At 44.0% G+C, this 23318-nt stretch overlaps 1 protein-coding gene across 3 annotated transcripts in view; it reads left to right on the top strand.

Moving 5' to 3' along the window:
- Positions 1-23318, top strand: part of stk32c (serine/threonine kinase 32C) — a 358713-nt gene that overhangs the window by 281115 nt on the left and 54280 nt on the right. For all 3 annotated transcript variants that reach the window (XM_078564913.1, XM_078564912.1, XM_078564915.1), the window contains exons 4-8: positions 3066-3239; positions 4554-4591; positions 4788-4877; positions 8690-8793; positions 8884-9000. In XM_078564913.1, coding sequence (XP_078421039.1) covers positions 3066-3239; positions 4554-4591; positions 4788-4877; positions 8690-8793; positions 8884-9000 — 523 coding nt within the window. The remainder of the gene's footprint in view (positions 1-3065; positions 3240-4553; positions 4592-4787; positions 4878-8689; positions 8794-8883; positions 9001-23318) is intronic.

Here is a 23318-nt window from a genome sequence, read left to right as displayed (position 1 = left end):
TTGCCTTTTTGTGTCTCTTCTGCTCTATCTATGTTTGTGTTATCAGTTAGTTTGACCAGCTTGATATCTGCACGCTGTTTCATTTTAGAAACAGGTTCAAACACAGATGCATGTGGAACTCCTGTCAATCGAAATCTCAGCCCGGGATTACCCTTCTCATAGCTCATCTGTTTCTTATTTTTAACTTTTTTTTTCTGCAGTCCCATGTGCTACCTTAGACTCTTGAGTACCTTAGTTTAGTTATGTTTTTCATAACATTTTCATTGCCCAAAACCTTCTTAAAATTAAACTAAACTGCGTCATCGAGCTATTTTATCTAAAATGAAGTCAAAAAATTGAGGTTTTTCAGGGAGAATTTCCTCTTCTAAATTCATGTTGGCTTTATTTATAAAGTTATTGTTGTACACGTAATTGTTAAATTGATGAGATTATTTTGCCATTTTTGTTACCCAATTGTTAATCACATTTTCCTAAGTAAAAGGAGTGCTGCTGATGAAATACCTTCTTAATGATAACAAGTCTATTTTAATACGTGAACATTTTAATACATAAATAGCAGAAAGGTGAGGTATCTAAGTGGATAAAAAGGTTTGCAATTTTGTGTATAGTTTGAAACTGCATGAATCCAATTTAGTCTGCAGTTAAGCAGTGTGTAACTAATAGATAGGACACCACTAGTAATTGATGAAAGTTAACAATTCTTGTGAAAAGGGAGAGTAAGGGCCTGAAATTGCTGTGATCCCAATCGCCTGACAGAATGGGGCAGGACATTAAGTTACCAAATGCCATAGAGTGGAAGATCATAACTGTGTAGTTGTCACAGAGACACCTGACCTGATTAAGTGCCAAAAATCAAAGTGGCAAGCAGTTGCTCTGAGAGAGGGGTCCCGAAGCCTGAGATGGGCTGGAAAGGTCACTTCAGACACAAAATTGTTTGCCCGGACAGGCAGCAAAGGGGCTGTAGTCAGAAGGCAATCGATCCCTCTGAGATCAATTACCTTTAATTACTACATCTTTGTGCTCTTAGTAACCCTGCAGTGGAAACCCACAATTGCTCCAAGGACTTAGAAGGCACAGGTAGAAGATGTACCACCCCCAATTATCCAGGGATTTTGGCTTCTATGACTCAATTGTTAAAAGGTGTAATTGAATTCTAGAGCTATTAAATGATATCTCTAGTTCTAGTTTTAATTCATTCATGGGATGTGAACGTCACTGACAAGGGCCAGCATTTATTGTCTTTCCCTAATTGCTCTTGAATAGATGTCAATGAGTCGCTTTTTTGAACCCCTGCAGTCCATGTGGTGTAGGAATGCCCATAGCGCTTTTAGGGAGGGAGTTCCAGAATTTTGACATAGCAATAATGAAGGAATCGCGATATAGTTCCAAGTCAGGCTTAGAGTGGATCTTGCAGGTATCAGTGTTCCCAATCGTCTGCTACCCTTACCTTTCTAGGTGATAGGTGTCAGGGGTTTGGAAGGTGCAGTCAAAAACCCTTGGCAAGTTGCTGAGTATATCTTTGTAAATGTTACATACTGCTACCACTTTCATTGGTAGTGGAAAGAGTGGATGCTTAAGGTGGTGGATGGGGTGCTGATCAAGCGAGCTGCTTTTTCCTGGATGGTGTTGAACTTCTTGAGTGATGTTGAAGCTGCACTCATCCAGGCAATTGGAGAGAATCCCATTACACTCCTGACTTGCGCCTTGTAGATAGTGGACAGGCTTTGGGGAGTGTGGAGGTGAATTACTTGCCACAGGATTTCCAGTCTCTGACCTGTTCTTGTAGCCACAGTATTTATGTGGCTGGTGCAGTTCAGTTTCTGGTCAATGGTAACCCCCAGGATGTCAATAGTGGCGGATTCAGTGATGATAATATCATTGAATGTCAAGGAGAGATGGTTAGATTCTCTCTTACTGGAGATGGTCTTTGCCTGGCACTTGTATGACATGAATGTTACTTGCCACTTACCAACACAAGTCTGAACTTTGTCTAGTTTCTGCTGCATGCAGGCATGAACTGCTTCAGTATCTGAGAAATTGTGACTTTCACTGAATATCGTACAATCATCAGCGAACATCCCCACACCTGACCTTATATTGGACAGAAAGTCATCGATGAAGCAGCTGAAAATGGTTGGGCCTATAGGACACTACCCTGAGGAACTCCTGCAGCAATGTCCTGGGGCTGAACTTATTGGTGTCCAACAACTACAACCATCTCCCTTTATGCTGGGTATGAATCCAACCAGTGGAAAATTTCCCCCCTGATTCACATTCACTATCATTTCGCTAGGGCAGAAACAGAAACAGAGTTCTCTTTCTCTCTCCACAGATACCACTGAGTTTTTCCAGCATTTTCTGTTTTTATTGCAGATTTCCAGTATCCACAGTGTTTTGCTTTTATCTTGGTCTGTTATGAGATTGATGTCAAGGGCAGTCAGATATTCTCGCTTCACCTCTGGAATTCAGCTTTTTTGTCCATGTTTGGACCAAGGTTGTAATAAGGTCTTGAACCAATTAGTCCTGGAGGAAACTCTTTCGAGTTATCAACAGTCACAGATTGCAACTCTTTCGAGTGCAATCACAGTTCTTGGTTTCCAGGAGTGGGACATGAACCCACAACCCTCTGATTCAAAGGCGAGGGTGCTATGAACTGAGCCACAAGCACTATTGAGCAGGTTATTGTTGAGTAAGTGCCACTGGAGAGCACTTGACGACATCTGCCATCACTTTGCTGATGATTGAGAGTAGACTGCTGGGGCGGTAATTGTCTGAATCAGATTTGTCCAGCTATTTGTGGACAGGGCATATTATACCTGGGCAATTTTCCACATTGTCGGGTAGATGCCAATGTTGTAGCTTAAATTCCTATTCAATTTAAAAATAAGATTTTACTTCCTAGGAATGTACCTAGGGATATATAATTGGTGTAAAAATGCATGATGTTCAGCTGAAGGTTATTATTGCTGTAACAATAATTTTAAATCCTGCCCAAAAAATGTGTTGCAGAATAATTTCTTTGTTGAAAATTGTGCTCCTATAATTATTTTGGACCTATGTTTTAGGTACTCCTTTCAGGATGAAGAAGATATGTTCATGGTGGTTGACCTTCTTTTAGGTGGAGATCTTCGCTATCACCTTCAGCAAAATGTCCAGTTTACGGAGGATGCAATGAAACTTTATATCTGTGAGATGGCCTTGGCCTTAGACTATTTACGGAGCCAACATATTATCCACAGGTAACTGTTGGTAAAAGTGGCATTGATTTAGTTTTATATGCCATTCCGCTTACTGTCTAAAACAATTTTGAGTCCTTTTATATTACAGTATCAGCTGTTTCAGGTATTGAAATAACAATTGACAGTGAAATAGTAATTATAATCATTACCATTTTCTTCTCTGCTTGCTGAATATCTCTAACAAAGGGCTTCTGTACATAGCTTTGACCTAGATCTGTCTTAGCAGTATAAATCTCTATTCATATAGCTTCCCACTTGCTTGTGTGCAGTGGATTTTTTAAAAAATTACATATCTATATGACCTTTAGTGAATCAATTTTCTGTAAATCAGGCACTACTTCTTAAAATATTAGTTAAATGTGTAATGACGTATATTGTACAGTGGGATAATTTACTCTGGAAATGGAATAGATATAAAATAAATATAATGAAACTTTGTGATAGTCAGAATTGAATATTGTACATTACAAGAAAGAATAGATATTCAGCATTTTAGTTGACTACTGTACATCAGGAATCAGAGAGAATTCAAGAAAATAAGCAAAATGGTCAGAGCTCATTCAAGGCAAATTACAAATGGACAACTTAAGTTGTTTAATTTGTATTATTGGACAATTCAAATCCTTTAGTGCAAAAAACAATTTTGATATTGCTGATAGTAGTCTGTAGATGGAATGGGCTTGACATTATCTACAATTGACAATGGTTTGTAGAGATTTTGTTTCTTGCATTCTTATAAGCAAGTGCGATATTGATCATGGGAATAGCAGAATGTGATTACAAGATACATTTTTCTATGAGATAATTGTTTACTAAAGCGCATCAAGTATTGACAGTGACCTCAAGACTATTGGGCTGAATTTCATTCACAGTTGCCCTGGTAAACCCAAGTAACCTAGGCAGCCAGAGAAGGAAGACTGACCTGCCAACTCCCCGCCATGCTAGGACTCCCTACCAGAAGGGAGGTCTGGCATATAATACACCCATCCAAGTATGATTGGGAATATTATAGCTTGACACAATGGCAGCAAAACATTGCATCCATTGTATTTTCTCCCCTGGGGTGGGTGACCTGGTGGTAGTGTACACTTCCAAAAGAATGTTCTATTTATTAGTGATAATGCATTAGTTGAAATACATTGGATTAAATGTAGATAAATGAGATCATGAATGTCAATGATGTTTCTGAGAATGCGACAAGGAAGTGGCAGACTGAACTAAAGGATATTAATAATAAGGAAATGTAGACAGTGTGGACCATACTAAATGGTCTTCAGTTCTTCAGTTGTGGATTTATCTTTACTTCTTTTCCAGGGACGTCAAGCCTGACAACATTCTTCTTGATGAACAAGGTTAGAAAACAGATGCTAATTTGCACTTGCAGCCAGCGACATATGCAGTTTCCTTACTAATGACATATTTAATGGATTTATCTCTGTTATGTTTTTCAGCTGTCAGTGAATATTAAGCAAAGTATGAGAATTGATTTTCTTTTCTGGTCTTTACATTGTCTGATGTCTCTGTAATTAAACACGCCCATTCTTTCAGGACATGCGCATCTGACAGATTTCAACATAGCAACAATTATTAAAGATGGAGAAAGAGCAACAGCTCTAGCTGGAACAAAGCCGTACATGGGTAAGAATTGTAAAAAATATGTAAATTATAGGAGTTTTATTTTATTTATTTTCCCTTTTCCAATTATGATCCCTCTTCTGGATCCTTCCTGTGCATGATTCCCCTGGAGAGGAGGCAATCAGATGACCAGATCCCAGCGATGGACTAAAATAGGAAAGTAACCTAAACTAATGCTGCTCTTTTCAGTGTAATCTCTGCTCCGTGCTTCACTCTAGTATTGGAAATATAGCAAATAGGGAAAGCTATATCTTCATCATAGAATAAAACAGAATAGCAAGAGTCTATTCGGACTGTCATGCCTAGGTCAACTCTCTGAAAGAGCTGCCAATAAGTCTCACACCTCTGCTGGTTCTCCATAGTTCTGATGTTTTTTCCTTCATAAATATATATCCAAATCTTTTTGAAAGTTGCTATTGAGTCAGCTTCCACTGCCCTTTCAGGCAGTGCATTCTGGATCATAACAACTCACTGATTTGGAAATAAACAAAGATATTCTAATTTCCTCCCTGGAATTTTTGCTGATTATCTTCCATATTAGTCCTCTGGTTATCAACTCTCCTGCCAGCAGAATTTGATTTTTCCCATCTACTTCATCCTAATTTTAAACACCTTAATGTGACATGCATGTGTTAATGTATTTTTATACTGCTCCATCAAGCCCCAGTGCTGGGTTTGTATTACAGGAAGCCCAACATTAACCAATTCGAACACAGGTTAACAAAATCCAACAGTCATTGTATGGCTTGTTAGTTTCTTCCCTGTGACCTTATAAAGCTTAAAACAAGTTCACAAAAGAAAAAGAATCCCAAAGTATTGCATTAAAGCTGGAGACTTGGCTCGCAAGTGAGAATTTTAATCTTAAAGAACGGGGGCGAGTTTTGGTGAGAGGTTAAAAAGTGTTAAGTCTCTGAACCCTGACTCCACCCACCTTTGGTTTTAACGGAGGCAGGATGGGCTGGGGTGGACAGACAACCAATCCCTGGAAGTGGGCTGGCAATTTAAACAGTTTAATGAGGCTGTGTGCCTCATTCTTATGCACCTTTGGAAATTTAACCCTGGATGGCTGGGTTTCCTGGGCCTCAGGAAACTGGCTGCTTAAAGGAGGATAAGGACCTTGAATCTAGGAGGCAAGAGCGTTTCCACTGAGTGGCTGAATCCAGATAATCTGTCTCACCAACCCACTGTGAAAGGACATTCCCTTAGCCCTAATTCCTTCTGAACTCTCCCATGAGGTCTCTGATTCTACCCCGGCCCAACCCAGCCCACCCATGGCTGCGACACCCCTCTCACCCTTAGGTCTCTGATCTCCTCCCCCTGTGCCCCCCACCCCACACCCAGCCTCTGATTCCGACTTCCTGCCAGAATTCTGCCAACCAGGCTGGTTTCCAGACAAGGAACCTGTCTGTGACCTCACTCGTGCACTGTAGAGTTCAAACTTTGCAGCATATGGGGAAATCCCAACTAGCGGTTTCCCACTCTCTCCACCCTGCACCCACTCTTTACCAGATTCCAGCCCACACCCACTCTCTACCAGGCTCCACCCCGCACCCACTCTCTACCAGGCTGCAGCCCACACCCACTCTCTACCAGGCTCCATCCCACACCCACTCTCTACCAGGCTCCACCCCGCACCCACTCTCTACCAGACTGCACCCCACACCCACTCTCTACCAGGCTCCAGCCCACACCCACTCTCTATCAGGCTCCACCCCGCACCCACTCTCTACCAGGCTCCATCCCACACCCACTCTCTACCAGACTCCAGCCCATACCCACTCTCTACAAGGCTCTAGCCCACACCCACTCTCTACCAGGCTCCACCCCACACCCACTCTTTACCAGACTCCAGCCCATACCCACTCTCTACCAGGCTGCAGCCCACACCCACTCTCTACCAGGCTCCACCCCACACCCACTCTCTACCAGACTCCAGCCCACACCCACTCTCTACCAGGTTTCAGCCCACACCCACTCTCTACCAGGCTCCAGCCCACACACACTCTCTACCAGGCTCCACCCCGCACCCACTCTCTACCAGGCTCCAGCCCACACCCACTCTCTACCAGGCTCCACCCCGCACCCACTCTCTACCAGACTCCAGCCCACACCCACTCTCTACCAGGTTCCAGCCCACACCCACTCTCTACCAGGCTCCAGCCCACACCCACTCTCTACCAGCCTCCAGCCCACACCCACTCTCTACCATGCTCCAGCCCTCACCTACTGTCTACCAGGCTCCAGCCCACACCCGCTTCCAACATGTTAAGAAAGTAAAACAAACTGTTTAAAAATAACAGTTTGCCTATTTAAGACTGAGATAAGAAAAATTGTTTTCTCTCAGAGGGTCGTGAGTCTTTGGAACTCTCTAACCCAAAAGGCAGTGGAAGCAGACTCTTTGAATATCTTTAAGGCAGAGCTAGATAAATTCTTGATAAGCAAAGGGATGAAAGGTTATCAGGGGTAGGCAGGACTGTGGAGTCGAGGTTAAAATATAAAAGCAAAAAACTGCGGATGCTGGAAATCCAAAACAAAAACAAAAATACCTGGAAAAACTCAGCAGGTCTGGCAGCATCTGCGGAGAGGAACACAGTTAACGTTTCGAGTCCGAATCAGCCATGATCTTACTAATTGGCGGTGCAGGCTTGAGGGGCCGAGTGGCTTACTCCTGCTTCTAATTCTCCTGTGGAAGGAGAATTAGAATTGACATTTCGGGTCGATGAATGGATGAATAGGAAATAAGCAGACAGCAGAGTGCAGGTTAACTGTATGTCGTGACCCCCAAACTCATTATCATGCCTTATCGAACTTTTGGTCCAGTGTCTATAAATTCCAATTTGAAGCATAAACATTACCATAAAATCTGGTGCACAAATTGTAATTCATGTTTTTATGACTTGCAAACTCAAGGATGTGTCCTCAGTGCCAGTACAAATGGTCAGCGAGCAGGTTCCTGGCTTTTAATTATCGGTGTTTGTTGTAACCTAGGCACCATTCTTTACCTTACAATGCTTTAAATGCAAGGTTTTAATCCTGCCTTACCAGTCAGAGCCCAATTTGAGCTATTTCACTGGCTTTCCTTCATCATATTTTTTGGTTAAGTGAATTGTATGCACAGGGGAGTGCCAATGGCAGAACAGAGAACAATTTAACTTGATTTCATTTATTCATTTTAAATGGGTTAGTGTCTTTGTTGAGATAATGGACTGAGGAATATGCTAATATATTTTGTTACTAATATTGTACCATGATTTCAACTTTGCAAGCATCAGCAACAAGCACTTTTAGGCCAGATAAAGCTTGAATGGATAAAAGCAAAGGTAGTAGTTACAGAGCTGTTACTACACTGTTTTGTGACAGAGAAGCAAGTTCCTACTGACCTTGCAACATCGCTCAATATCAAAAGTCATATTTCCCCCATATAAATAAATACTGCCCATGTTATATTTAACATAATGCTTCCATAGGCACCTTCTGCAAATTTATACATTTCCTACATTAGTAATGCACTAAACTGCTACAAGCTACAAATACAATTGTAACAAAATGAAATAGTAGAAACTACTTCATTCCTGTTAGAATTAAGCAGAGGAGTTTTCGAATGATTTTTTTAACCAGTAATTGACTGGATTCCTAAGGAGTATCTACCAAGGCTGGCATATTCTGCAAATTGCAGTTACTTAAAAGTTTACGCAGTATTTCTCCATGCATGCCTTATGTTATTTGCATGCAGTGATATTTACTGTTTAATTAGAAGTTTGGATGACAAAGTAAATTGATTCTGTTACTCAAATTAATTTCTCTGTTGTTTGTAGCTCCTGAGATTTTTCATTCCTTTGTCAATGGTGGTACTGGATACTCTTTTGAAGTGGATTGGTGGTCACTGGGAGTCACTGCATATGAACTTCTTCGAGGATGGGTACAGTCCTCTGCAATTTGTCCACTTTTAGTTACTTTCTGTTGGTCATACTGCTAGTTTGATGATGATAGTTTTGTCTTCTTCCACTAGAGGCCATATGACATCCATTCCAGTGTTACAGTTGAATCTCTCATTCAATTATTCAGTACAGTGAGTGTGCAATACTCCTCTACCTGGACAAAGGAAGTTGTTACGTTGTTAAGAAAGGTAAGACCTGACTGGTTAATCTGAGTTCCATAAATTCAATGCTTAACACAATGGTGTTGTGGCTCTATACCCCTAGAGAAATCAAGGGTGCAATTCCAAACAGATATAATACAGGTAGAAAAGGCCATTACAAGGCAAGTGAAGTTCTGGGTTTTACACAGAAAGACATTGAACAAAGAAACAAGGATGTGATGGTGATTCTGTAGAAGACATTAATTAGGATGTAGTTGAAGCATTTAAGAAGAAGCTAGGTAAGCACATGAGGGACAAAGGATTAGGGAGATGTGCTGATAGTGTTTGATGTCGTCGACAGGGGGGAGGCTCGTGTGGAACATAAACGCCATCATACATCAGTTAGGTGCAAAGGCCTGTTTCTGTATCGTACACTCAATATATTGTGCACTGTTCAGGGAATTCATTTGTAGGAACAATATTAAAGCTATGGAAAAGGGACAGCGAAGATTCCCGAGGATGATACCTGGAATGAATGAATGGAGAAAGTTATGATAAAGTTTTGAAAAAAATGTATATTATTTCTCTGGAACAGAGAAAGGTGAAGGGAATGTTGTGTTTTTATAATTATATAAAGGCACCAATCACTCATAAGGGGTTGCATAAACATGGTGTGGGTTCATTTATTAAGACTAGGCACATGAGAACAGGTATACATATAAAGTTTGAAGACATCAGAGCCATGCTATGTTCTGCTCACAAGCAAAAGTGAAACTGAGACTGGATCACATGGCACACTTCCCTTCTAGAGATGGCATGCTGCAATTGCTTAAAGGCATATTACAACATTCCCTTTTCTTTTTAAGGATATTTTCCCCCCTTCCAAAGAAGTAGAACTATTTACAATAAATGTTCAAGCTTAGTTACCATTACATAAATCTATAAGACTGGTGAATCTGTGAGTTTCTAAAGTGTAGAGATAATCTACTAGTACACCCAGATCTTGTAATGGTAACCTTGTCTGGAGGTTTCTTTAATTGCTTACTGTGATCTGTGGGATTGTCATCCTTGGATGTTGTTCCCGGTTCCATTTGGGATCTTGTCCTTGATACAATAGGACTGCACGATGTTTGAGGAGCTGGAATGGATCTGATTTGTCCTCAGTTGCCCCTCACTGTTGCGCATTTGTGCATAATGACTTTATAGGACTTTGGTTCTGAACAAATTCTTGTCATCTCGGCTGGTTGTCACATACCTTCTGTGGGATCCTGGATATGAACTTGTTGTCCCACCTGTAAACTTGGCAATTTTGTACCTGCATTTTTATTGTGCATGTTGGTCATCTTCTCTTGCAGTTTTAAAAGTTGCTCTCTAGTTTCTGAGAAAGTAGAATGGGTAAAAGTAGGTACATTGATACGCACTGGTTTGCCAAACATGAGCTCTGCTGGTGATGCAATGGTTGCACTTAAAGGTGTCACTCTCAGATGTAACATTGCAATGCGTAGATACTGGTCTGCCTATATTTGAGAATTAGGGATTTCATTGTGTGAATCATTCATTCAGCTAAGTCACTAGATCTAGGGTAATGAGAAGAAGAAGTAGTGTGATTGATATTCCACTTCTCACACATATCCTGAAATAGCTTACCAATAAATTGCAGACCATTGCCACAATGATCTATCTAGGCATACCAAATAAACCGAAAGTAGCATTTAGCGTGTGTGTGATAGTTGTGCTTGACGTATTGTGCAATTGTTGAATAATGGGGTACTTGGTAAAGTAGCCCACGACGATGATGAAGTTAGTGTCATGGACGTGAAAGAGGTCAGATGCAAGGATGGGGAGGAACTTCATGTGGAATAGTGGCTCTTTGTGCTGACTTGACATATGCTTTTGACATAGCTCACCCTGCTAGATGATGACTTCAATGTCACTGTTAATACCCGGCCAATAGACTATGGGCTAAAATTTACGTGCCCCCTGCATGTGTACTTCCTGTGGAGGGGTGGGGGCATGAAAAATAGGGTGGGCGCCCACCCCACCTTTCCCCCCACCCCACCTTTCCCCCCACCCCCTGAGCTCACCCCCATAATACAGGGGGTGGACAGGCGCTGAAACTGGCAGCCCATTCGCCATATTTAAATGAATAATCAAGTGTCAATTAGACTTGTTCAAGCCAATTGACTCTGACAATACACTGTCCATCCATAAAATGTTTGTCATGGGCAGCCTGGTCGGAGAGGGTAGCCCGATTTTTTTCACTGAAATATATAACGGGTGGAAAGGAAGGAGAGAACGAAGTCGGTCTTCGGGGGCTACCCTTTACCAATCACCGGGTGGCCCCCATAGGTCAAACACCCACCACCCCCCCGCTCCTCCTTTCTTCCTACCCACTCCCTCCCTTAAACCCACCCCCTTCACTCCACGCCATCCCCCGCCCCTCCCCCTAACCTACCCTAACTCTCCTAGCCCAAGATTCCACATGTATCTGCTCCAAGGATTCATGGGCCTGGTCTTCTTCTTCCTCTGCAGTTCCGCCAATGGCTACTGATGCATTCCTGGTGCTGCCAGAATTGATGGAGCTGCTGGCCAATCCGATTGTCTGGCAGCTCCAGAGGCTGGGACTTCCTCCTCATTGAGGGGCAGAAGTCTCACTTGGCGCTCGTTAATCCGCCCTGCAGTGCTTTATGGCTGTGGGGTGGTTTGGCATGCAGCATGTTGGCTTCATGCCAACATGGCTTTTGGGGCGGGCATGCTGTCCGACCGACCCCCCCCCCCCCCCCCACCACCACCCACCATATTATTCTGCCCTGTCGCCCTTGCGAGACTCCTCGTCTGATCTATGCCCATGAGCGAGTGATGAAGTTGTTGAAGAAGATCAGGTCGCAAAAATTCCAATAGGATGACCTGTCTGCCCTAAAAAATGACTCCCTGGGAGATGCCTAGGCCAAAACGGTTTCATGTGTTCATGGTCATGCTGAATTGAATCAGGCCACCCTTCAGTGATAATTTTCCAGTTTCTGTAGTGTGGAATCCTTCACTGTTTCTTTTTGTAGCTGCTGGCACTTGCGTTGCACAAACTGTACCAGATCAATTGACAGACTTGCATTCTCCTACAAGCGTACTATTGCAGCTCCCTTGAAACTGCCAATTTTTGTTGAAACATTCTGGATATTTCAATGTTGGGTCATGAACCGAGGTGATAGGAGTAATTCCTGGGGTTGATCTGCCTTGTGATGTCTGACTAATTCCATGGATTGTCACGAGTGTGAGGTCATGCAATGCCGGTAGAGCTGCGATAGCCAGTCGTTTGGCCTCCACAATGTAGAATAACTGCAGCACCCAGGAGGATTGATTGTATTTGCACTCCAGGACTATGGACCCTGCACATGGAATAAGTGAACCATTGTATGCTGAAAGTTTCACAGTAGTAGGTTTCACCATGGTCTTCCATGTCTGTGGATACATGTCTTTAAGGATCTGCAGAGGTAGTATGTTGGCACTTGCCCCTGTGCCAACCTTGGCCAACAACAAGTAGTTGCCAACTTCCTTAAGACAGTTAATTTGAACCTTAGCAAACACTTCAGGTGGTGTGACAGCATTTAAGTTTTCCACAAGTTTGACGGTATGAAACATGTGTTCACCGCTCTTCGTCACATCATGCACATCATGCACATTATCAGAATTTTCTGGTTTGTCAGTCACCTCATGTACATGCTTCTGACAGGATACCGGATGGTCACTCTTATTGCTTGAAAGTGCCCGTTGTGTATGGTCTGTTTGGATCAATGCATGGCTCTTTGTAGCTGCATCAGCCTTTGCTAGCGCACTGCCACTGCCAATGGCCCTTTCTGCCACGTGCCTGGCAGAATTGCTGGAAAGCTGAGCATTTCCTTGGTGCTTGTAGAAGGCCGCATCTTCCACATGTCTTGCTGAGTGTCAGTGTTCTAATAAATGCGTCAACAATTGGGGTTATAATTAGGACCTGTAAGCTTCATCAACCTGTGACGGTTGCTTCATACTTATGTCCATCCTTGAGTAGGCTATACGTTTCGGGCTTGTTTAGCAGATCTTGTTGGAATGCTTCCATGGGGCTAGATGCAATTACCAACTCAACAATTCTGTTTGGTACCTCTGCATTTTGAAAAATCACAGTTTTCTGCTGCTGGATGAGGTTTCATGTTTTTTTCTAGTTGCTGCCGGGGCTCCTGGCCTGCCCGCCAACCTAAAGGTTGGACGAGTAGGTCCTTTAATTGCTTAATTGATCTTGTCAATAGCCTCAATTGGCCATTGACAGATTGGTGGGCCCGCAGCTAATTTTGCTGCCCCCCCTGCCTTCCTGGATATTTAAATGGGGCATAGTGACGTCAGGAGTTCCGCCCGACGTCACCCTACTTCATTTTACACGTCGGCGAGCGGGCCCCGCCCCCACTCACCGACGGTAAAATCCTGCCCAATGACTTTAGCCTTCCCAGTATTTAATTGGAGGAAATTTCTGTTCATCCAGAGAGAGACAGTGGCAGAGTGATAATCTGGAGGCCCATGCTAATGTTGTGGGGACAAGGGTTCAAATCTCACCACGGCAGCTGGTGGAATTTAATTCAAGTAATAGTCTGGAATTGAAAAGCTGGTCTCAGTAATGGTGGCCATTAAACCACTGTTAATTGTTGTAAAAACCCATCTGGTCACTCAGCCCTTTAAGGAAGGAAATCTGCCATGCTTACCTGGTCTGGCCTATGTGTGATCCCAGTCCCACAGCAATGGTGTGGCAGGGCAATTAGGGATGGTCAGCAAATTCTGGCCTTGCCAGTGACACCTGCATCCCATGAAAGAATAAGTAAATAAATCCAATACTGGATGTCAGTTAGCAACCTGATAATTTAGCAACATGGAGTAGCAGTGAGAGGTGGTAGTGAGGGAGAGCTGGGTGTCATCAGCATACATGTGAAATCTAACACATGTGCTTTTGGATGGTGCCATCGAGAGACAGCATATGGATGAGAAATAGGAGGGGGATAAGGATAAACCCTTTTGGGACACCAGAGGCGGAATTGTCCCAGATTTGCACTAAGTGCGGTAGCGGGCAAGTAGAACGACATTTTATCCACTGGCCCACGTGATGGGCTTTCACGCTGTATCATCCCAAAGCCCCCACATTAGTTATGCATTCCTGGGAAACATGCCGTTTCAATGGCAGGCAGGCTCTCATTCGCCCGCCACAACATCACCTCGCTGGTTCATCATGCCAGGTGCCATAGTTAAAGTCCAGCCACATGCGCCCATCTCAGTGCTTCCAGTCCACGACTACTGCAGGGAAGATGTCCACGAAAAGCAAAAAGACTGCAGCCCCCAGGTTTAGTGATGCATCACTGGAACGCGTTGTGGACACTGTTGAGGCTTGCCACAATGTCCTCTACCCCAGCTCTGCCCGCAGGATGAGCAGCGGCGTGACCAACCAGGCTTGGTAGGCGATGGCAGTGGTGGTCAGTGCCAAAGCTGCACAGAAGAGGCTGACCATCCAATGCAGATAAAGGATGTGCAGCCAGGGTACAGCAACCATCTCACCACTCCAAACTCATACACTCAAGCCCATCACACATTCACTGGCATCTCACTCACTGCCAGCTCAAGGGACATCATTACCCATTTGCGCACACATAACCTCACATGTCCATCTGGCCTCATCTCCTCTGGAGACTGCCTCCTCAGCCCTCACTATCCCAAGGCCATTTCACAGATCAACATGTGTCCCCACGCAAACCTTAGGATACCCCTTTCCCCAGTACAGCCCTTGCTCTGCAGCCTCTTCCCTTTCCTGAGGCCACTGACCCCACTTCCCCAAGCAAGTCCTAGCCCTGCAACCATTGAAAAGTCACCCACACGGCTGATTGGTAGGTATAGACCTACCGTGAGCACCCCCTGCAAAAGTGATGTGGTGCTGCCTGTAAAGCCTGGCACTTTTGACTCTGAGTGCGGACTGAGGTAAGGTAGGCAAACAAACCTTGAAGGCCCAAGTGAAGTGCAGCCCGCCAGGTGCCCGTCGCTTATGTGCTGTTGTGAAACACGTTGGCGCGTTCTCCCACCGATGTGGCCAGACGATCCAGCAGTTGTGGGGGGGTGGGGGGGTGTGATTCCAGCGGGCAGGCATAATAATGATATGCTGATGTATTCCGTTGAGGTGCCCGACATCCAATGGCGGAGAACGTGGCCCGCCATCAGCGGGCTGAGCGGACGATCGTGAACTGGTTTCACGCTGTTGTGAAACCAATCGTGTCATATTGTCCGCTCGTGCCACCAAGCACACCCAACCCTGGCGGGCATGGGAAATCCCAACCCAGAGATAATGGTGCATGAGCAGGAAGAGCAGCAAATGATACTCTGGCTATGATTAGATAGATAAGAATGGAGCCAGGTGAGACCAGTCCCATCCACCTGGACAATGTGTAGAGTAAAGATGCAGTCACACATTTTCATAATCCCTAGCTCAAAATATAGCAAGACTCTTGTTTATTCCCATTATCACCACAGTCATATTTCAAGGGGCTTTTGGTCTTGTTGGTTTTTAGTGTAATGGTGTGATTTCTAAATATGAAGTTTGTAAATTAACAATAATACTAAATTTCAAGAGACAACTACAACAACTTGCGTTAATCTTGTGTCTTTAATGCAGTAATGTCCCAAAGAACTTGTCAAAGGGGAAAAATGGATGTCGAGCATTTGTAGTTGAGTTTGAGGAGGTTTGAAGGTATCTAAAGATTTAGATTTGGAAATGTGGATGAGGATTAGTGAGGCAGAGGAATTTAGGGAGAGAGTTCCAAAGTGCAGGCTAAGACGACAGCAGGCTCTGCTACTGAACTCAAGAATAGGGAGTGGGGAATTCACAAAAGACCAAACATTGGAAAAGCACAGGGCATTCCCTTGTACATAACAGTGAGGCAATCCATTGGTTGCATTGTACAATTTCCATGGAAAGATTGGTCAACAAGGATATAAATTTTAAGTTTGGAGATAGTTAAACACAGAAATGATACACTACGGGGCTTAGTATTGGGTAGGATGCAAGTGGTGAAGTTTGTATGTGAAAATTGGCAGGATGGTGATGAAAGTGCCGTGTAAGGGTCAATAGAATGGATACGCTAATGTAAGACATAGATGATGATGTATCACTGACATCGGTTAGTCATGTATTAGATTCTCCCTTGAGAGAGAGAAAGAGAATGAAAGGTTGGAACACCATGCTCAGCAGCAACATGCCTATTCTGTAACATGTTTAGATGCAATAATAATAAACGAGTATTAAGCTTGTACCAGAGTATGACTACAGTCTGTCTAATGACCAAGAACCATGCCAAGAGTCCACAGATCAGAGACAAAACCTGATGGCAGCAGTGGAGATATCAATGTAAAAAAATACATTGGTGCCATCAATGGAACCACAGCCAAAGTGTAAAGCAAAACTTGATAGCAGCTTGTCTTATAACTTGATGGAAGGAAGAGGCAAACCGGAGAGAGGTAACAATGACCATACCCGGTGAGCAGTCCCTGCCCATATACCGCCCATTTGACTGTCTCAAGGGGCTGCAGAGAGGGCAGAATTGGGAGTGATGGAATCGCCATTTCCTTCGATGTTGAGCAGCATTGGGCCTTCATGCAAAAAGCATCAAGTCAGTTAATTTCTTTATGCTGAAGGTCTAGTAGCAGACAATGTTCTCCTGAGCAAGGAGTGAAGGAGCCCACTGTAGGCTTTGAGACTGTTCTCAAGGCCTTTGACTCCTATTTTAGACCGAAGTAAAACTTAGCAATAGAGCGAGTATGTTTTAACCAAAGATCCCAATGACCTGAAGAGTCAGTTGAATTATTTCTCACTGAACTCAATCGCCTAACTAGATGGTGTGGATATGGAGCACTGAAGGTTGAGCTAATCCATGAGTGCATGAGAGTCTGGTATGAAAAACTCTCCAACTTCCTGCAGACCAAGACAACCTCATGTTAGATCAAGCGGTCCAGTATGCAAGGCAGACTGAGCTTAGAGAAATAAGTCGAGCTATAATTCGGCATGACTTCCAGGCTTCAAGTGACTCTATTGACTGGGTAGGCCCATGGGCAGCGGCCCTCCCATAAGAAAGCCCATCAAACCGGGCGAAAGGGCAGAAACTCCACAGCGGCAGCCATTTTGAGATGCTTATTTTGTGGTGCGAAGAACCAACATAAATGCCAGGACTGCCCTGCAGGGGGCGCAGAATGCTTCCAATGCAGGAAAACTGGACATTTCAAGCGTTTCTGCAAGTCAAACAACTTTAATCGAGGTAGAAGACAAGCAAATACTTATGAAACACACTCTATCCAAGAAATTGGAAATCAAGACAGAGACAAAATTACAGAGTTTCTGGGGGAAGTTAACAGTCTTAGTCAAGGCTATTGGTGAGTTATCGTGCAAGTTAAAGGCTTCAATACCACCTTTAAAATTGATACTGAAACTGATACTAGCAGATGATCCAGACTGGCTTAGGCCAATATCCCTTCATCCATCAGACGTAATTGCAAGGTCCAGGTGCCACAAACCTTCCAACCAAAGGCAGGGTAATTGCTTCTCTTCATTACAAGGGGCGACAGATCATTGATTCTCTCTATGTTGTCCACAATCAACACGCATCCTTATTGAGTGAAGATGTAGGAATTCTGGAAAAACCAGATGATGACCAGTATTTGAACAACTCAATATCTTTCATGGAACAATCTTCAACCTTTTATTTAGAACCAGTGGACCTTCAGCCTACAGCAGCTGAGGAGGTTTATTCAATCAGCAGCGAGTTCCTTTCTATCACAGAGACACCATCCACTAGACCCCGGGCGGAGATTGAAGTTACAAATCTCTCAGTTCTTCATGAAGCTAGGCCAGAGGTGATGAGTACAGAAGGCACTGCGGCAAACAGTGACCATCTGCATGAGGACCTGCTGAACCTGAGCTGGCCCTTTCCTGAAGGAAATAATGAATAAGAGGCTGTTGCAGCACTAAGTGATCTATTGGAGGATGAGGTCCTAGAGGTCGGTCCGTCATTCCAATCAATGATTGGTGCCTTTTATTGAGGAATCTGCTGTGTTTCTGGAAGCTGAGTAGCATTCAGACCTTTGTTCCACTGAACCTACCAGTGTCATACCTAGTCTATCGCTGGTTGCCCAAAAAGAGTCTTCCAGAGAGAATGCCTTGCCTGATCCCTTGTTAGAGTCCATAGAGGATCGCACTGCCAAAGAGATGGTAGCACCCATTTCCAGTAGTGAAATTCAATTGAACCCCATACTTCAGTCCCAGCTGAAAATTTTCTTCCCTCTCGAGCTATCTGTCAGCACAGACGCTGTGGCAGAATCTTCAACACTTCTAAAGCTTTACAACCCTGTACAGCAAACTTGTCTCTGCGTTATTCATCTACAGGAAATTTGTCTTCATTTTGTCAATGAATTTTGTCACATTGCAGGAAATAGTGCTGCCCTGTCTCCGCATCCTCAGCAATTCTCCCTATTGCCCCTGGTAGAGCAGCCTCATACAGAGAAGAGTGTGGCTCTCTTACCACACCTACAGGAAGGAGAAATTACTTCCGAAATATCATTGGGAAATCATCTCTTCATCTTTTCCTTTTCATTTTTTGCTTTGTCATCCAATCTCCGATCTTCAATACCTCTTCCGTCTTTGATGCAGCCGTGAATGATTTGGCTTTGAGAGTCTTCATTGAAATCGAAGATCATTTGTTTTCTAAAGGTTTTTCCCTGTGTGCTTTGAGGGAGTCAAATGTTCCTCAGAGAGTCCTGATTTCTTCTGTTCTAGTCCCAGAGAGTCCAAAGGTTGGCTCCCCTCAGTCTTCTCTCATGTTTTAGTCTTTTGTTGCAAAAGATTCATTGTCCTTACAGTTCAGTAGTCCTGAAACCTACACTCTGCTTCCCAGCAATGCTGCAAAGTTGCTGTTACATTCTGTTGAAGAATGATGTCCTCTCAGGCAAAGAATGAAGCCCTCATGTCTTGAAGATGTGTCCCCCAATGGCCCGGAAAACTGAAAGAGACTGAATTCCCTGGCACTGTGACTTGTGGAGCGAGAAGAGCAGGACATGGAGTTGGATAGAATCTGGAGTTGCAAAAAAGGAGTAAGAGAAATGAGATGTAAATATTTAAAGTAATAGTTTTGTATTGTTAAAAAGTAGATAGCGTACTTGGGGGGAGAGGGTTAACAGGATGGATATGCTAATGTATGATGTAAATGATGATGTACCACTGACATCAGTCAGTCAGGTGTTAAGACTCGAGAGAGACAGAGAGAGAGGTTGGAACACCATGCTCAGGAGCAACATGCCTACTCTGTAACCTGCTTAGATGTAATACTAATAAGCAAGTATTAAGGAAGAACCAGAGTATGACTACAGTATGCCCAATAACCAAGAACCACACCAAGAGCCCACAGATCAGAAGGACCATCCAACATAGAAAGTCAGAGAGAATGTGATTGGCAGTGGCAAAAGCATGGCTGATGTTTTCACAGGCTGTGGGAATAAAGTTTAAGTGATCCTCTCAAGCTGGAAGTAGGTGGGATAACATAGGCCGGAAGCTCAAGATAGGTCAGTAAAGGGTAGGGTTGGGGCTGGGCTTTAGAATATGCAGATTTTGGCAGGAGGCAAGCAGCATGGCTACAGTCTTGCAAGATTAAGTTAGAGATAACTCAAGCTCGTTCATGATTTGATGTTGGACAAGTACTCTGACAACACAGTGCTGGTCTTGGAGGCAAAAGTGGTTATGCAGTGATAGAATCACCATACATATGAAAGCTGACCCTATGTGAACAGAAACTTGAGGAGCAACATGTAGACAAGAAACAGGAGGCGGCCCACGATGGTGCACCACAAATATTTAAGCAGTTTTTGAGACTCAAAGGGCATTACAAATGTAATAAATTCCAAGATGCAACTTGACTTTAACCTTTCTTTGAATATTTTTAAAAGAATTATCTTAGTTCGAGGATTAATATATTGGGTTTCCTGAACAGACTGGGCTCGATCTTCCTCCGTGTTGTCTTCAGGTCAGTTATTGTGACAAACAATTGTGAACTAATCATAGCGGTCTCAGTGCTACTCGCTGCCTTGGAAATTTGGCAAGGCAATAGGAAAAAAGGTCTTGTTCCATGAACAAAATCCCTGATCAAAGATCAGTTGTATTAGGAAATGCAGGTCAAGAAACCGTCGAGTCTCAGCCCCTGAGTGCCATTCAACTAATTGGCTTTGGGCCAAACTCCCTGCGTTGCTTGTTGCTTGGAGCTTTAATTCACAAAATCATCCCAACAGAGATACAGAGATGGGATTCTCTCAAAATATTAAAAATACTAGCCCTATAGAGGTCATGGAATGATGCTGCTTATTTTTAAAATAATAGACAATGTATACATAATCTAATTCGTAACCCTACGCTAAAAAGATCCCCCCCCCTACCCCAAGCCTCCACAATCCAAGCAGAATATTCCGTCCAACAATAGATTGCACAAAGGCATCAGAAAACTTTACTTCACAAATATGGACATTGAGTTTTAATAGATTCAGTTACATAGAATTACTGCACATAGACAGGCTATTGGCCCCAACCGGCCTCTGCCAGTTTTTATGCTCCACATGAGCTTCCAAAATAAAGCAACTAAAGTTTTGGGTCAGGAGGAAGTCTGCAGCCCTCAAACTTTCAATCAACGCAAATTTCTTACTGCCTGATCTTGGAGGCGACCCGATGACAACCTGGGAGGATGTCCAGAAGGATCGTATTGTAAATGCCATATCGACTGGTCCAAAGACCTTAAGTGACTTTGCTGCTGGTGGCTTTATACCATTTTTATATTGATGGAATGATACCACTTCCTGCTTAGGAATACCACAGAATTGTTTGTACACTAGGAGAATGATGGCTCTCTGTGGAAAATTATTAATGTGATATCAATGAACTGGATTTTTACAGAGCCAGGGAGACTCTGTGGACTTTAAAAAATGGCACCCAGGACCTGATTCTGGGATTTCCAGCCCTAGCCCCAATTTTCACCAGCGTGGGATAAGCCAAGAATGCATAATGAGGCTTGGCTGAGAGCCCAGACATCCATTTGTCTGTTGAAATAGCTGCACCAGAGGAAAAACCTTGCTTGATTGATAACTTTTTCTCTGTGGTCTGTTCTATCAATTGCACAATGTTTATTTACACAAGATAAAGAGATGTCAAGTGCTTGTAGTTTCTGCTGTTGGTAAATTAAAGGGTCTGGATGACTGATACTTTTATAGGGCTGTAATAAAAGCATTTTTTTGAAGATAGTAGAAAGTTATGAATGAATGACTGGTTTTGTAAAGCATTTTCAAACATGCTATTGTTTCCATAGGGTTCATTGGATCTGTACAGAATGTATTTTTTTTATTCATTCATGGAATGTGCGCTTCATTGGATGGGGCAGCATTTATTGCCCATTCCTAGTTACTCTGAGAAGGTGGTGGTGAGCTGCCGTCTTGAACTGCTTCAGTCCATGTGGTGTAGGTACACCCACAGTTCTGTTAGAAAGGGAGTTCCAGGAATTTGACCTAGCGACAGTGAAGGATCAACGATGTATTTCCATTCAGGATGGTGAGTGACGTGGAGGGGAACTTCCAGGTGGTGATGTTCCCATCTATCTGCTACTGTTGTTCTTCCAGATGGTAATGGTTGTGGGTTTGGAAGGGGCTGCCTAAGGAGCCTTGGTGAATTCCTGCAGTGCATCTTGTAAATGGTGCACACTGCTGCTATTGTGCATTGGTGGTGGAGGGAGTGAATGTTTGTGGATGTGGTGGCAATCAAGTGGGCGGCATGGAAGTGCCATAGGTTAGCATGGAGGGTATGAGGGGGCATGGGGGTTGGTGGAGGGGCATGAGGTGACATAAGCTGGTACGGAGGGGGCATGGGGAGTGTGTGGGGGGGGGGGGGGGGTGCGGTGAGCAGATGTGCAGAGTGACGGCTAGAGGGCAATATTTTGTTTGATTGATTTCACTATAACTGGGACAAACGCCCAGAGCACCAAGGTGGATCTCTTAAGCAGCTCACCTCAGCATCTGGCAGCCCTTGTGGCTGCCTCCACGCTCTTCTCAGTGCTGGCGGGCCCAACTTCAGTTACCACAACACACCGCCCCCACCCCTAGCCCGGGAATGAAAATCCCACTTTTGCAGGCAATTTCACCCTAGGCCGGTGCACCAAGTGGGATAATTCCTGATTCAAACTACCCGGCTCAAGGATGAAACTCCAGCCCAATATCTTTCCTAATATTGCTGTTGCTCTTTTAAATGATTGTATTTGAAAAAATGAACCAGAGACTTAGCCATCCCCTGATTGCAACAGACGGCATAGCAAATGCTTGGAGGGGTCCTGGATAGTATAATGTGAAGGCAGTAGATTATTAGTAAAATGCTTATTGGCCCAGACCTTCCAATCTCCGTATCATCAGAGACTGGACGCACAACCCAAGATGCATGTCAGTACCCCACGGAAGTCCCAATGCACTGACCTCTATAGGAATTGCCGGGCAAGTTTGAACTTCCAATGGGCAATTTCCCTGCTCCCCAGTACTCTCCATGAACGAATTAGTCAGGGACTTCACACAATTCCGTGGGACTTATCTGAATAGTTGCCCAGGAAAACTCAGACAGAAAAATCCTAGTCTAACTCCAAGGTAACTACAAAACTGACACCCGTCACTCCCCAGTCATTCACACTCATCCCCCTCCCTTAAACCCCTGACCACAATCCTGGAACCTCGACCACTCGCCCTGACCCCCCAACTTTCCCAACCCGACTTGAACACTTCCCCCAACTATCCCTCCTGACCTGACCCGACTACCCCCTCCGCCTCCTGTTACCTCACCAACCTGCCACTCTGCCCACCTTTCACCCTATCTACCTGCCAACCTACCCACCTGCTACCCTTCCCCCCACCACCCCACCCATCTCCCACCCTACCCACATGTTAACTCACGCACCTGCCACCTCACCTACTTGCCACCTCAACCACGTGCCACTTCGCCCATTTGTCACCCTACCCACTTACTCCATCCACCTACCCATCCTACCACCCTACCCATTCACTAACACTCATCCACTCACTCAACCACAAACATTCACACTGGACCTTTAAACTTACCACACAGTAGCTCGTGCCGTAAGAAGGGAGCGTGTCTTGTTTTCCATCCAACGGCACAGCACTGCGATGGAGTTATCGAATGAATGCTACACTCCCATTTCTGGAGAAGCCGAGTCAGAAGATACTATAATATCAATACAGTGAGAAGGTGAGCTTTAATACCCCATGCAACCCTGTGGAACGGTGACCATACTCTT

The sequence above is a fragment of the Cetorhinus maximus genome, chromosome 20 (assembly GCF_964194155.1).
Source record: "Cetorhinus maximus chromosome 20, sCetMax3.hap1.1, whole genome shotgun sequence".
NCBI classification, from domain to species: Eukaryota; Metazoa; Chordata; class Chondrichthyes; order Lamniformes; family Cetorhinidae; genus Cetorhinus; species Cetorhinus maximus.
The sequence above is the reverse complement of the archived record's forward strand: the minus strand, read 5'-3'. Positions and strand labels throughout refer to the sequence as shown.